The 13,228-nt window shown below is 51.0% G+C and overlaps 1 protein-coding gene across 2 annotated transcripts in view; it reads right to left on the reverse strand.

Annotated features, from left to right (window-relative positions):
• Window positions 1-7,654: 7,654 nt before the first annotated feature.
• LOC106593842 (growth arrest-specific 6) overlaps window positions 7,655-13,228 on the reverse strand; it is a 34,295-nt gene continuing 28,721 nt past the window's right edge. For both annotated transcript variants that reach the window (XM_045698411.1, XM_045698412.1), the window contains exon 15: window positions 7,655-9,310. In XM_045698411.1, the coding sequence (XP_045554367.1) occupies window positions 9,159-9,310 (152 nt within the window). In that variant the 3' untranslated portion in view covers window positions 7,655-9,158. The remainder of the gene's footprint in view (window positions 9,311-13,228) is intronic.

Below are 13,228 nucleotides of genomic sequence, written 5' to 3' on the forward strand. Positions count from 1 at the left end.
ACTCTGCCCCTGTAGGTTAGACCCCAACTACCCCACTCTGTCCCTGTAGGTTAGACCCCAACTACCCCACTCTGCCCCTGTAGGTTAGACCCCAACTACCCCACTCTGCCCCTGTAGGTTAGACCCCAACTACCCCACTCTGCCCCTGTAGGTTAGACCCCAACTACCCCACTCTGTCCCTGTAGGTTAGACCCCAACTACCCCACTCTGCCCCTGTAGGTTAGACCCCAACTACCCCACTCTGCCCCTGTAGGTTAGACCCCCAACTACCCCACTCTGCCCCTGTAGGTTAGACCCCAACTACCCCACTCTGCCCCTGTAGGTTAGACCCCAACTACCCCACTCTGCCCCTGTAGGTTAGACCCCAACTACCCCACTCTGCCCCTGTAGGTTAGACCCCAACTACCCCACTCTGCCCCTGTAGGTTAGACCCCAACTACCCCACTCTGTCCCTGTAGGTTAGACCCCAACTACCCCACTCTGCCCCTGTAGGTTAGACCCCAACTACCCCACTCTGCCCCTGTAGGTTAGACCCCCAACTACCCCACTCTGCCCCTGTAGGTTAGACCCCAACTACCCCACTCTGCCCCTGTAGGTTAGACCCCAACTACCCCACTCTGTCCCTGTAGGTTAGACCCCAACTACCCCACTCTGCCCCTGTAGGTTAGACCCCAACTACCCCACTCTGTCCCTGTAGGTTAGACCCCAACTACCCCACTCTGCCCCTGTAGGTTAGACCCCAACTACCCCACTCTGTCCCTGTAGGTTAGACCCCAACTACCCCACTCTGTCCCTGTAGGTTAGACCCCAACTACCCCACTCTGCCCCTGTAGGTTAGACCCCAACTACCCCACTCTGCCCCTGCAGGTTAGACCCCAACTACCCCACTCTGCCCCTGTAGGTTAGACCCCAACTACCCCACTCTGCCCCTGTAGGTTAGACCCCAACTACCCCACTCTGCCCCTGTAGGTTAGACCCCAACTACCCCACTCTGCCCCTGTAGGTTAGACCCCAACTACCCCACTCTGCCCCTGTAGGTTAGACCCCCAACTACCCCACTCTGCCCCTGTAGGTTAGACCCCCAACTACCCCACTCTGCCCCTGTAGGTTAGACCCCCAACTACCCCACTCTGCCCCTGCAGGTTAGACCCCAACTACCCCACTCTGCCCCTGTAGGTTAGACCCCAACTACCCCACTCTGTCCCTGTAGGTTAGACCCCAACTACCCCACTCTGCCCCTGTAGGTTAGACCCCAACTACCCCACTCTGCCCCTGTAGGTTAGACCCCCAACTACCCCACTCTGCCCCTGTAGGTTAGACCCCCAACTACCCCACTCTGCCCCTGTAGGTTAGACCCCAACTACCCCACTCTGTCCCTGTAGGTTAGACCCCAACTACCCCACTCTGCCCCTGTAGGTTAGACCCCAACTACCCCACTCTGCCCCTGTAGGTTAGACCCTCAACTACCCCACTCTGTCCCTGTAGGTTAGACCCTCAACTACCCCACTCTGCCCCTGCAGGTTTGAACATGTTTTAAATGCCCTACTGCGTGGCTATGATGTTGACTTTGGTTGTTTGGCATGTTATTTATCAATCTGTTAATAGCAATATTGAAATGCTTATAACATTGTTATAATAATCATTTATTGACCTATTGCCTTTATCGTGGATATTATATATATATTTACCTTTCAACAGTTTCTGTCTCTAGACTTCCAGGCTGACTGTAGACACTATTTACCAAACCATCATGTGCAATTATTAAACTGAATCAGTAGCTTTTAGAGTCTAACTACATACTGTATCTCCTATGTTATAATATACCACCAGACTGATGATCCCAGTAACTGAGACATACTGTATCTCCTATGTTATAATATACCACCAGACTGATGATCCCAGTAACTGAGACATACTGTATCTCCTATGTTATAATATACCACCAGACTGATGATCCCAGTATCTGAGACATACTGTATCTCCTATGTTATAATATACCACCAGACTGCTGATCCCAGTAACTGAGACATACTGTATCTCCTATGTTATAATATACCACCAGACTGATGATCCCAGTAACTGAGACATACTGTATCTCCTATGTTATAATATACCACCAGACTGATGATCCCAGTAACTGAGACATACTGTATCTCCTATGATATAATATACCACCAGACTGATGATCCCAGTAACTGAGACATACTGTATCTCCTATGATATAATATACCACCAGACTGATGATCCCAGTAACTGAGACATACTGTATCTCCTATGTTATAATATACCACCAGACTGATGATCCCAGTAACTGAGACATACTGTATCTCCTATGATATAATATACCACCAGACTGATGATCCCAGTAACTGAGACATACTGTATCTCCTATGTTATAATATACCACCAGACTGATGATCCCAGTAACTGAGACATACTGTATCTCCTATGATATAATATACCACCAGACTGATGATCCCAGTAACTGAGACATACTGTATCTCCTATGTTATAATATACCACCAGACTGATGATCCCAGTAACTGAGACATACTGTATCTCCTATGTTATAATATACCACCAGACTGATGATCCCAGTAACTGATAGACATACTGTATCTCCTATGTTATAATATACCACCAGACTGCTGATCCCAGTAACTGATAGACATACTGTATCTCCTATGATATAATATACCACCAGACTGATGATCCCAGTAACTGAGACATACTGTATCTCCTATGATATAATATACCACCAGACTGATGATCCCAGTAACTGAGACATACTGTATCTCCTATGTTATAATATACCACCAGACTGATGATCCCAGTAACTGATAGACATACTGTATCTCCTATGTTATAATATACCACCAGACTGATGATCCCAGTAACTGATAGACATACTGTATCTCCTATGTTATAATATACCACCAGACTGCTGATCCCAGTAACTGATAGACATACTGTATCTCCTATGTTATAATATACCACCAGACTGCTGATCCCAGTAACTGATAGACATACTGTATCTCCTATGATATAATATACCACCAGACTGATGATCCCAGTAACTGAGACATACTGTATCTCCTATGTTATAATATACCACCAGACTGATGATCCCAGTAACTGAGACATACTGTATCTCCTATGTTATAATATACCACCAGACTGATGATCCCAGTAACTGAGACATACTGTATCTCCTATGATGGTTATTATCAGTCTTGTTATATCTTCATATATAGTTTATAAAGTGCATATACAGTACCAGTCAAAAGTTTGGACACCTACTCATTCCGGGTTTTTCTTAATGTTTTATTATTTTCTACATTGTAGAATAATAGTGAAGTAATCAAAACTATGAAATAACGCATATGTAATCATGTAGTAACCAAAAGTGTTAAACAAATCAAAATATTGTTTAGATTCTTCAAAGTAGCCACCCTTTGCCAAGACAGCTTTGCACACGCTTGGTATTCTCTCAACCAGCTTCACCTGGAATACTTTTCTAACAGTCTTGAAAGAGTTCCCATATATGCTGAGCACTTGTTGGCTGCTTTTCCCTCACACTGTGGTCCAACTCATCCCAAACCATCTCAATTGGGTTGAGGTCGGGTGATTGTGGAGGCCAGGTCATCTGATGCAGCACTCCATCACTTTCCTTCTTGGTCAAATAGCCCTTACACAGCCTGGAGGTGTGTTGGGTCATTGTCCTGTTGAAAAACAAATGATAGTCCCATTAAGCGCAAACCAGATGGGATGGCGTATCGCTGCAGAATGCTGTGGTAGCCATGCTGGTTAAGTGTGCCTTGAATTCTAAATAAATCAGACAGTTCACCGGCAAAGCACCCCCACACCATCACACCTCCTCCTCCATGCTTCACGGTGGGAACCACAAATGTGGAGCTCATCCGTTCACCTACTCTGCGTCTCACAAAGACACAGTGGTTGGAACCAAAAATCTAACATTTTCACTCATCAGACCAAAGGACAGATTTCCACCGGTCTAATGTCCATTGCTCGTGTGTCTTGGCCCAAGCAAGTCTCTTTTTCTTATTGGTGTCCTTTAGTATTGGTTTCTTTGTAGCAATTTGACCATGATGCCACAAGGCTCCCTAAATTCTATCAGCATATCGAATGCGTGACACGGGCTGGTAGCATTCTGGACAATTGCTACCCTAACTTCCACGATGCATACAAAGTCCTCCCCCGCCCTACCTTCAGCAAATCTGACCATGACTCCATTTTGTTGCTCTCAGCCTATAGACAGAAACTAAAACAGGAAACGCCCGTGCTCAGGTCTATTCAATGCTGGTCTGACCAATCAGATTCCATGCTTCAAGATTGCTTTGATCAAGTTTCGGGTAGCCTCAGACAATAATATTGATGTATACGCTGACTCGGTGAGTGAGTTTATTAGCAAGTGCATCGGTGATGTTGTACCCACTGACTATTAAAACCTTCCCCAACCAGAAACTGTGGATTGATGGCAGCATTCGTGCAAAACTGAAAGCGCGAACCACCGCTTTTAATCATGGCAAGGCAACTGGAAACATAACTATTTCCTCCGCAAGGCATTCAAACAAGCAAAGCGTCAGTATAGAGACAAAGTAGAGTCGCAATTCAACGGCTCAAACACGAGACGTATGTGGCAGGGTCTATAGTTAATCACGGATTACAAAAATAAAACCAGCCCCGTCGCAGACACCGATGTCTTGCTTCCAGATAAACTAAACTTCTTTGCTCGCTTTGATGACAATACAGTGCCACTGACACGGCCCGCTATCAAAGTCTGTGGGCTCTCCTTCACCGTGGCCAACATGAGTAAAACATTTAAACGTGTTAAGGCTGCCAGCCCAGACGGCATCCCCGGCCGCGTCACTAGAGCATGCGCAGACCAGCTGGCTGATGTATTTGCGGACATATTCAATCAATCCCTATCCCAGTCTGCTGTGCCCACATGCTTCAAGATGGCCACCATTGTTCCTGTTCCCAAGAAAGCAAAGGTAACTGAACAAAATGACTATAGCTCCATTGCACTCACTTCTGTCATCATGAAGTGCTTTGAGAGACTAGTCAAGGATGATATCACCTCCAACCTACCTGATACCCTAGACCCACTCCAATTTGCTTACCGCCCCAATAGGTCCACAGACTGTCTATCCCATCTGGACAAGAGGAATAGCTATGTAAGAATGCTGTTCATTGACTACAGCTCTGCATAGTACCCTCCAAACTCGTCATTAAGCTTGAGACCCTGGGTCTCGACCCCCTGTGTAACTAGGTCCTGGACTTTCTGACGGGCCGCCCCCAGGTGGTGAGGGTAGGAAACAACCCCCATCACCCCGCTGATCCTCAACACTGGGGCCCCACAAGGGTGCGTTCTCAGCCCTCTCCTGTCCTCCCTGTTCACCCACGACTGCGTGGCCATGCACGCATCCAACTCAATCATCAAGTTTGCAGACGACACTACAGTGGTAGGCTTGATTACCAACAATGATGAGACGGCCTACAGGGAGGAGGTGAGGGCCTTCGGAGTGTGGTATCAGGAAAACAACCTCTCACTCAACGTCAACAAAACAAAAGAGATGATCGTGGACCTCAGGAAACAGCAGAGGGAGCAGCCCCCTATCTACATTGACGGGACAGTAGTGGAGAAGGTGGAACATTTTAAGTTCCTCGGTGTACACATCACAGACAAACTGAAATGGTCCACCCACAGACAGTGTGGTGAAGAAGGCGCAACAGCGCCTCTTCAACCTCAGGAGGCTGAAGAAATTTGGCTTGTCATCTAAAAACACTCAAACTTTTACAGATGCACAATCGAGAGCATCCTGTCGAGCTGTATCAACGCCTGGTACGGCAACTGCTCCACCCACAACCGTAATGCTCTCCAGAGGGTAGTGAGGTCTGCACAACGCATCACCGGGGGCAAACTACCTGCAGCACCTGATGTCACAGGAAGGCCAAAAAGATCATCAAGGACAACAACCACCCGAGCCACTGCCTGTTCACCTCGCTATCATCCAGAAGGCGAGGTCAGTACAGGTGCATCAAAGCGGGGACCGAGAGACTGAAAAACATCTATCTCAAGGCCATCAGACTGTTAAACAGCATCACTAACAGAGTGGCTGCTGCCAACAAACAGACTCAAATCTCTGGCCACTTTAATACATTTCATAAATGGATGTAAATAAGGTATCACTAGTCACTTTAAATAACACCACTGTAATAATGTCTACATATCCTCGATTACTCATATGTATATACTGTATTCTATACCATCTACTGCATCTTGCCTATGGCGCACGGCCATCGCTCATCCATATATTTATTAATCCCTTTACATTTGTGTGTATAAGGCAGTCGTTGTGAATTTGTTAGATATTACTGCACTGTCGGAACAAGAAGCGCAAGCATTTTGCTACACTCGCATTAACATCTGCTAACCATGTGAATGTGACCAATAAAATTTGATTTGATGAAGGCCTGCCTCCTCGGAATAGTTGATGGTGAGACTTGTCTGTTACTTGAACTCTGAAGCATTTATTTGGGCTGCAATTTCTGAGGCTGGTAACTCTAATGAACTTATCCTCTGCAGCAGAGGTAAGTCTGGGTCTTCCTTTCCTGTGGCGGTCCTGATGAGAGCCAGTTTCATCATAGTGCTTGACAGTTTTTACGACTGCACTTGAAGAAACTGTCAAAGTTCTTGATATGTTCCGTACTGACTGACCTTCATGTCTTAAAGTAACGGACTGTCGTTTCTCTTTGCTTATTTGAGCTGTTCTTGCCATAACATGGACTTAGTCTTTTATCTTCTGTATACCACCCCTACCTTGTCACAACACAACTGATTGGCTCAAACACATTAAGAGGGAAAGAAATTACACAAATTAACTTATGGCACACCTGTTAATTGAAATGCATTCCAGGTGACTACCTCATGAAGCTGGTTGAGAGAATGCCAAAAGTGAGGCTACTTTGAAGAATCTCATATTTGGATTTCTTTAACTTTTTTGGATACTACATGATTCCATATGTTATTTCATAGTTTTGATGTCTTCACTATTGTTCTACAATGTAGAAAATAGTAAAAAAATAGAATGAGTAGGTGTGTCAACTTTTGACTGATACTAAAATAGATATTAGAGAGAGAGTTATATAAACACTGCTGTAGAGAGTAGGAAGGGCTTGGGTCAGAGAGTAGGAAGGGCTTGGGTCAGAGAGTAGGAAGGGCTTGGGTCAGAGAGTAGGAAGGGCTTGGGTCAGAGAGTAGGAAGGGCTTGGGTCAGAGTAGGAAGGGCTTGGGTCAGAGTAGGAAGGGCTTGGTTCAATGATTAACTGGAACATAAATTGAGAGGAGAACCAAATGTTTGAAATGTGAACCAACTTCTCTCACTGTGGTGGGATCCCGGTATTAAAATGTTTTACATGATTAAAATACTCAACTGAACCATGCGATTTGTTATTATGCTTCTTGTTCCACCTAGTGGTCATGTGATGTAGTTGCAGTGTTCAGCTCTGATGACCAGGGCCCTGTTCAAAACTAGTGCACTACATAGGGAATAGGGTCCCATTTGGGACAAAAACATAATGAGCAGTACAATGAAAAAAAAAATACTAAAAACAATCTCTCCACAACCAGTTTTAAAACTCCATGCCATCATCTTTATTAAGTTTTCAAACAGACTGAATTGATGTGATCAGGGATGTAAAGACTAAAAGACAGGTGAACAAATCACCAGCCAAACAAACCTATAGTATAATAACACACAACACAGAAGAGAAAACCTCCATCGACCGCTCCATTGTGAAATTCAGCAGAAACTCTAGATCCCAGAGGAGGAAATACTGCAGCCCTTTTTGGCCTAATGAAAGATGTTCTTTGTTTTTCTGACATTCTTTAGAGAAGTGAAACTGTTTTGGATGATTATCTCGATGCGTTGAGGTCGTTTTTTTTTTTTTCCTTTTGTATTTTTTCTAAAAAGCATTTAGTCACATTATTTACACATACAGTATATTACAGCGCTTACACTCCTATTCTCTCAGTAGCTCAGTGTGGTGAAGCAGTGCTCGATGCCATCCCCTGTGTGTCTGATTGGTTACTGCATGTTAATTAGCCTAATCTGATTGGCTTAGTGTTTTCCTGGCGTGTGCTGATTGGTGATACTGAGGGAAGGAGGGAGGGGCATGTGAAAGGGGGACAGTATGGAGTGTTTCATTGGCTGAGGGTGGGTGGATGTAACTGTAGAGGACTAGAAGCATGGTTTGGAGGGTAAGGAAGGTTTTTTAATGGGGTCATATTAAGAGAAGGCCTAGCCCTATGCTGTAATCTGTAGGCAGTGTGCAGAGCTAAATTGCAGGTAGACTAAGTTTGCATTAAGTTGGAAAGCACCAAACAGATGTTTTTATTAAACTCAGTCCATTTTTACCTGCGATGGTGTGCAAGTTTTACAATAACAAAGCCTTGTGCTACTGAATACACCCCCACACACACACCTTATAGGTTTTATTCCACAAGGGACTGGGTCAGTTTACCAAACCTCTTCTGGAGTACTGCCAGCTATTCCACTTCTGGATCCAGTTTGATCACCGTTAGCTCTGACGAAGGCCATGAGCCCGATACATAAGCTTATTACACTAAAAGATACTGGCAAGAGCAGCGTGAGATATTGGATTTTTGTTTTCAAGATATCACTGAATTTTCCTACGCACCTGCAACCAGCAACCTCAGATGTGAGAGTGCTGCTCCTACATTCGATCACGCTGAGAGCAGAATGACTGAGGGTAGTCCAGGAGAAGGGTTGGCCAGGAGAAGGGTTGGCCACTCGGCCAGCTCCTGGGTACATCCCAAATGGCACCCTATTCCCTAAATAGTGCACCAATAGTTTTGACCAGAACCCATAGGGGTCATATAGGGAATAGAGTGCTATTTGGGACTCATTCCTTGCTTAGGTTAAGGCCCTGTGGGTTATGGTGGACTGTAGTGGACGGGGTGAAGTTTCCCCTTGCTACAGATCTAGGATCAGCTTCCACTCCCCCTAAACCTAACCATTTGTGGGGGAAAATATCAAACTGACCCAAGATCAGTGTCTAGGGGCAACTTCCCCCAACTCCAGTGAGGACGGGGCTGAAGGGGACTGCAGCGGTCACAAGGCCCCCCCCAGCAGAGGGCAGGAGTGGGAGCGGATGTCGTTGTGTTTGTGGAAGGCCTCGTCCAGGTCCAGAGCCAGGCCGTTGATCGTCACCTCCATGCAGCCGCGGTAGAAAGATGACACCAGGGTCGACACCAGGGGCACGTCTGGTACAGGGGTTAGAGGTCACAGGTCAGAACTGAAATTAATGACATCAGTTGAAGTGGTTAATGGTAATGGCGAAACTGTGTGTGTCAGTGAGGCTTTTTGTTTGTAACTGGGTGTTTGTCTAGAGTACAGTAGTGATGAGTGTGTTGTTGCATGTCTCTCTCTGCCTATTCCCGTCTACCTCACCGGGGAGCCCTCCTATACCCGTCTACCTCACCGGGGAGCCCTCCTATTCTATCCCGCCCTCCTATACCCGTCACCTCACCGGGGAGTCCTCCTATACCCGTCTACCTCACCGGGGAGCCCTCCTATTCCCGTCTACCTCACCGGGGAGCCCTCCTATTCCCCTCCTATTCCCGCCCTCCTATACCCGTCTACCTCACCGGGGAGCCCTCCTATACCCGTCTACCTCACCGGGGAGCCCTCCTATTCCCGTCTACCTCACCGGGGAGCCCTCCTATTCCCGTCCACCTCACCGGAGAGCCCTCCTATACCCGTCTACCTCACCGGGGAGCCCTCCTATACCCGTCTACCTCACCGGGGAGCCCTCCTATTCCCGTCTACCTCAACGGGGAGCCCTCCTATTCCCGTCCACCTCACCGGGGAGCCCTCCTATACCCGTCTACCTCACCGGGGAGCCCTCCTATACCCGTCCAACTCACGGGGAGCCCTCCTATTCCCGTCCAACTCACCGGGGAGCCCTCCTATTCCCGTCTACCTCACCGGGGAGCCCTCCTATTCCCGTCTACCTCACCGGGGAGCCTCCTATACCCGTCTACCTCACCGGGGAGCCCTCCTATACCCGTCTACCTCACCGGGGAGCCCTCCTATTCCCGTCTACCTCACCGGGGAGCCCTCCTATTCCCGTCCACCTCACCGGGGAGCCCTCCTATACCCGTCCAACTCACCGGGAGCCCTCCTATACCCGTCTACCTCACCGGGGAGTCCTCCTATACCCGTCTACCTCACCGGGGAGTCCTATACCCGTCTACCTCACCGGGGAGTCCTATACCCGTCTACCTCACCGGGGAGTCCTATACCCGTCTACCTCACCGGGGAGCCCTCCTATACCCGTCTACCTCACCGAGGAGCCCTCCTATACCCGTCTACCTCACCGGGGAGCCCTCCTATTCCCGTCCAACTCACCGGGGAGCCCTCGTATTCCCCTCCTATTCCCACCCTCCTATACCCGTCTACCTCACCTGGGAGCCCTCCTATTCCCCTCCTATTCCCACCCTCCTATGCCCGTCCACCTCACCGGGGAGCCCTCCTATTCCCGTCCAACTCACCGGGGAGCCCTCCTATTCCCGTCCACCTCACCGGGGAGTCCTCCTATACCCGTCCAACTCACCGGGGAGCCCTCCTATACCCGTCCAACTCACCGGGAGTCCTCCTATACCCGTCTACCTCACCGGGGAGTCCTATACCCGTCTACCTCACCGGGGAGTCCTATACCCGTCTACCTCACCGGGGAGCCCTATACCCGTCTACCTCACCGGGGAGCCCTCCTATTCCCGTCTACCTCACCGGGGAGCCCTCCTATTCCCGTCCAACTCACCGGGGAGCCCTCCTATACCCGTCCAACTCACCGGGGAGCCCTCCTATACCCGTCCACCTCACCGGGAGTCCTCCTATACCCGTCTACCTCACCGGGAGCCTCCTATACCCGTCTACCTCACCGGGGAGTCCTATACCCGTCTACCTCACCGGGGAGCCCCTATACCCGTCTACCTCACCGGGGAGCCCCTATACCCGTCTACCTCACCGGGGAGCCCTCCTATACCCGTCTACCTCACCGGGGAGCCCTCCTATACCCGTCTACCTCACCGGGGAGCCCTCCTATTCCCGTCCACCTCACCGGGGAGCCCTCCTATTCCCGTCCACCTCACCGGGGAGCCCTCCTATTCCCGTCCACCTCACCGGGGAGCCCTCCTATTCCCGTCCACCTCACCGGGGAGCCCTCCTATTCCCGTCCACCTCACCGGGGAGCCCTCCTATTCCCGTCCACCTCACCGGGGAGCCCTCCTATTCCCGTCCACCTCACCGGGGAGCCCTCCTATTCCCGTCCACCTCACCGGGGAGCCCTCCTATTCCCGTCCACCTCACCGGGGAGCCCTCCTATTCCCGTCCACCTCACCGGGGAGCCCTCCTATACCCGTCTCACCTCACCGGGGAGCCCTCCTATACCCGTCCAACTCACGGGGAGCCCTCCTATTCCCGTCCAACTCACCGGGGAGCCCTCCTATTCCCGTCTACCTCACCGGGGAGCCCTCCTATTCCCGTCTACCTCACCGGGGAGCCCTCCTATTCCCGTCTACCTCACCGGGGAGCCCTCCTATTCCCGTCTACCTCACCGGGGAGCCCTCCTATTCCCGTCCAACTCACGGGGAGCCCTCCTATTCCCGTCCAACTCACCGGGGAGCCCTCCTATTCCCGTCTACCTCACCGGGGAGCCCTCCTATTCCCTCTATTCCCGTACCCGTCCACCTCACCGGGGAGCCCTCCTATTCCCGTCCAACTCACCGGGGAGCCCTCCTATTCCCGTCCACCTCACCGGGGAGTCCTCCTATTCCCGTCCACCTCACCGGGGAGCCCTCCTATTCCCGTCCACCTCACCGGGGAGCCCTCCTATTCCCGTCCACCTCACCGGGGAGCCCTCCTATTCCCGTCCACCTCACCGGGGAGCCCTCCTATACCCGTCCACCTCACCGGGGAGCCCTCCTATTCCCGTCTACCTCACCGGGGAGCCCTCCTATTCCCGTCTACCTCACCGGGGAGCCCTCCTATTCCCGTCCACCTCACCGGGGAGCCCTCCTATACCCGTCTACCTCACCGGGGAGCCCTCCTATTCCCGTCCAACTCACCGGGGAGCCCTCCTATACCCGTCCAACTCACGGGGAGCCCTCCTATCCCGTCCAACTCACCGGGGAGCCCTCCTATTCCCGTCCACCTCACCGGGGAGCCCTCCTATACCCGTCTACCTCACCGGGGAGCCCTCCTATTCCCGTCTACCTCACCGGGGAGCCTCCTATTCCCGTCTACCTCACCGGGGAGCCCTCCTATTCCCGTCTACCTCACCGGGGAGCCCTCCTATTCCCGTCTACCTCACCGGGGAGCCCTCCTATCCCCTCCTATTCCCGCTCTCCCGTCCACCTCACCGGGGAGCCCTCCTATTCCCGTCCAACTCACCGGGGAGCCCTCCTATTCCCCTCCTATTCCCGCCCTCATATACCCGTCCACCTCACCGGGGAGCCCTCCTATTCCCGTCCAACTCACCGGGGAGCCCTCCTATTCCCGTCCACCTCACCGGGGAGCCCTCCTATTCCCGTCCACCTCACCGGGGAGCCCTCCTATTCCCGTCCACCTCACCGGGGAGCCCTCCTATTCCCGTCCACCTCACCGGGGAGCCCTCCTATTCCCGTCCACCTCACCGGGGAGCCCTCCTATTCCCGTCCACCTCACCGGGGAGCCCTCCTATTCCCGTCTACCTCACCGGGGAGCCCTCCTATTCCCGTCTACCTCACCGGGGAGCCCTCCTATTCCCGTCCACCTCACCGGGGAGCCCTCCTATACCCGTCTACCTCACCGGGGAGCCCTCCTATTCCCGTCCAACTCACCGGGGAGCCCTCCTATACCCGTCCAACTCACGGGGAGCCCTCCTATTCCCGTCCAACTCACCGGGGAGCCCTCCTATTCCCGTCTACCTCACCGGGGAGCCCTCCTATTCCCGTCTACCTCACCGGGGAGCCCTCCTATTCCCGTCTACCTCACCGGGGAGCCCTCCTATTCCCGTCTACCTCACCGGGGAGCCCTCCTATTCCCGTCTACCTCACCGGGGAGCCCTCCTATTCCCCTCCTATTCCCGCCCTCCTATACCCGTCCACCTCACCGGGGAGCCCTCCTATTCCCGTCCAACT

This window comes from Salmo salar, chromosome ssa16 (assembly GCF_905237065.1).
Source record: "Salmo salar chromosome ssa16, Ssal_v3.1, whole genome shotgun sequence".
Lineage (NCBI taxonomy): Eukaryota > Metazoa > Chordata > Actinopteri > Salmoniformes > Salmonidae > Salmo > Salmo salar.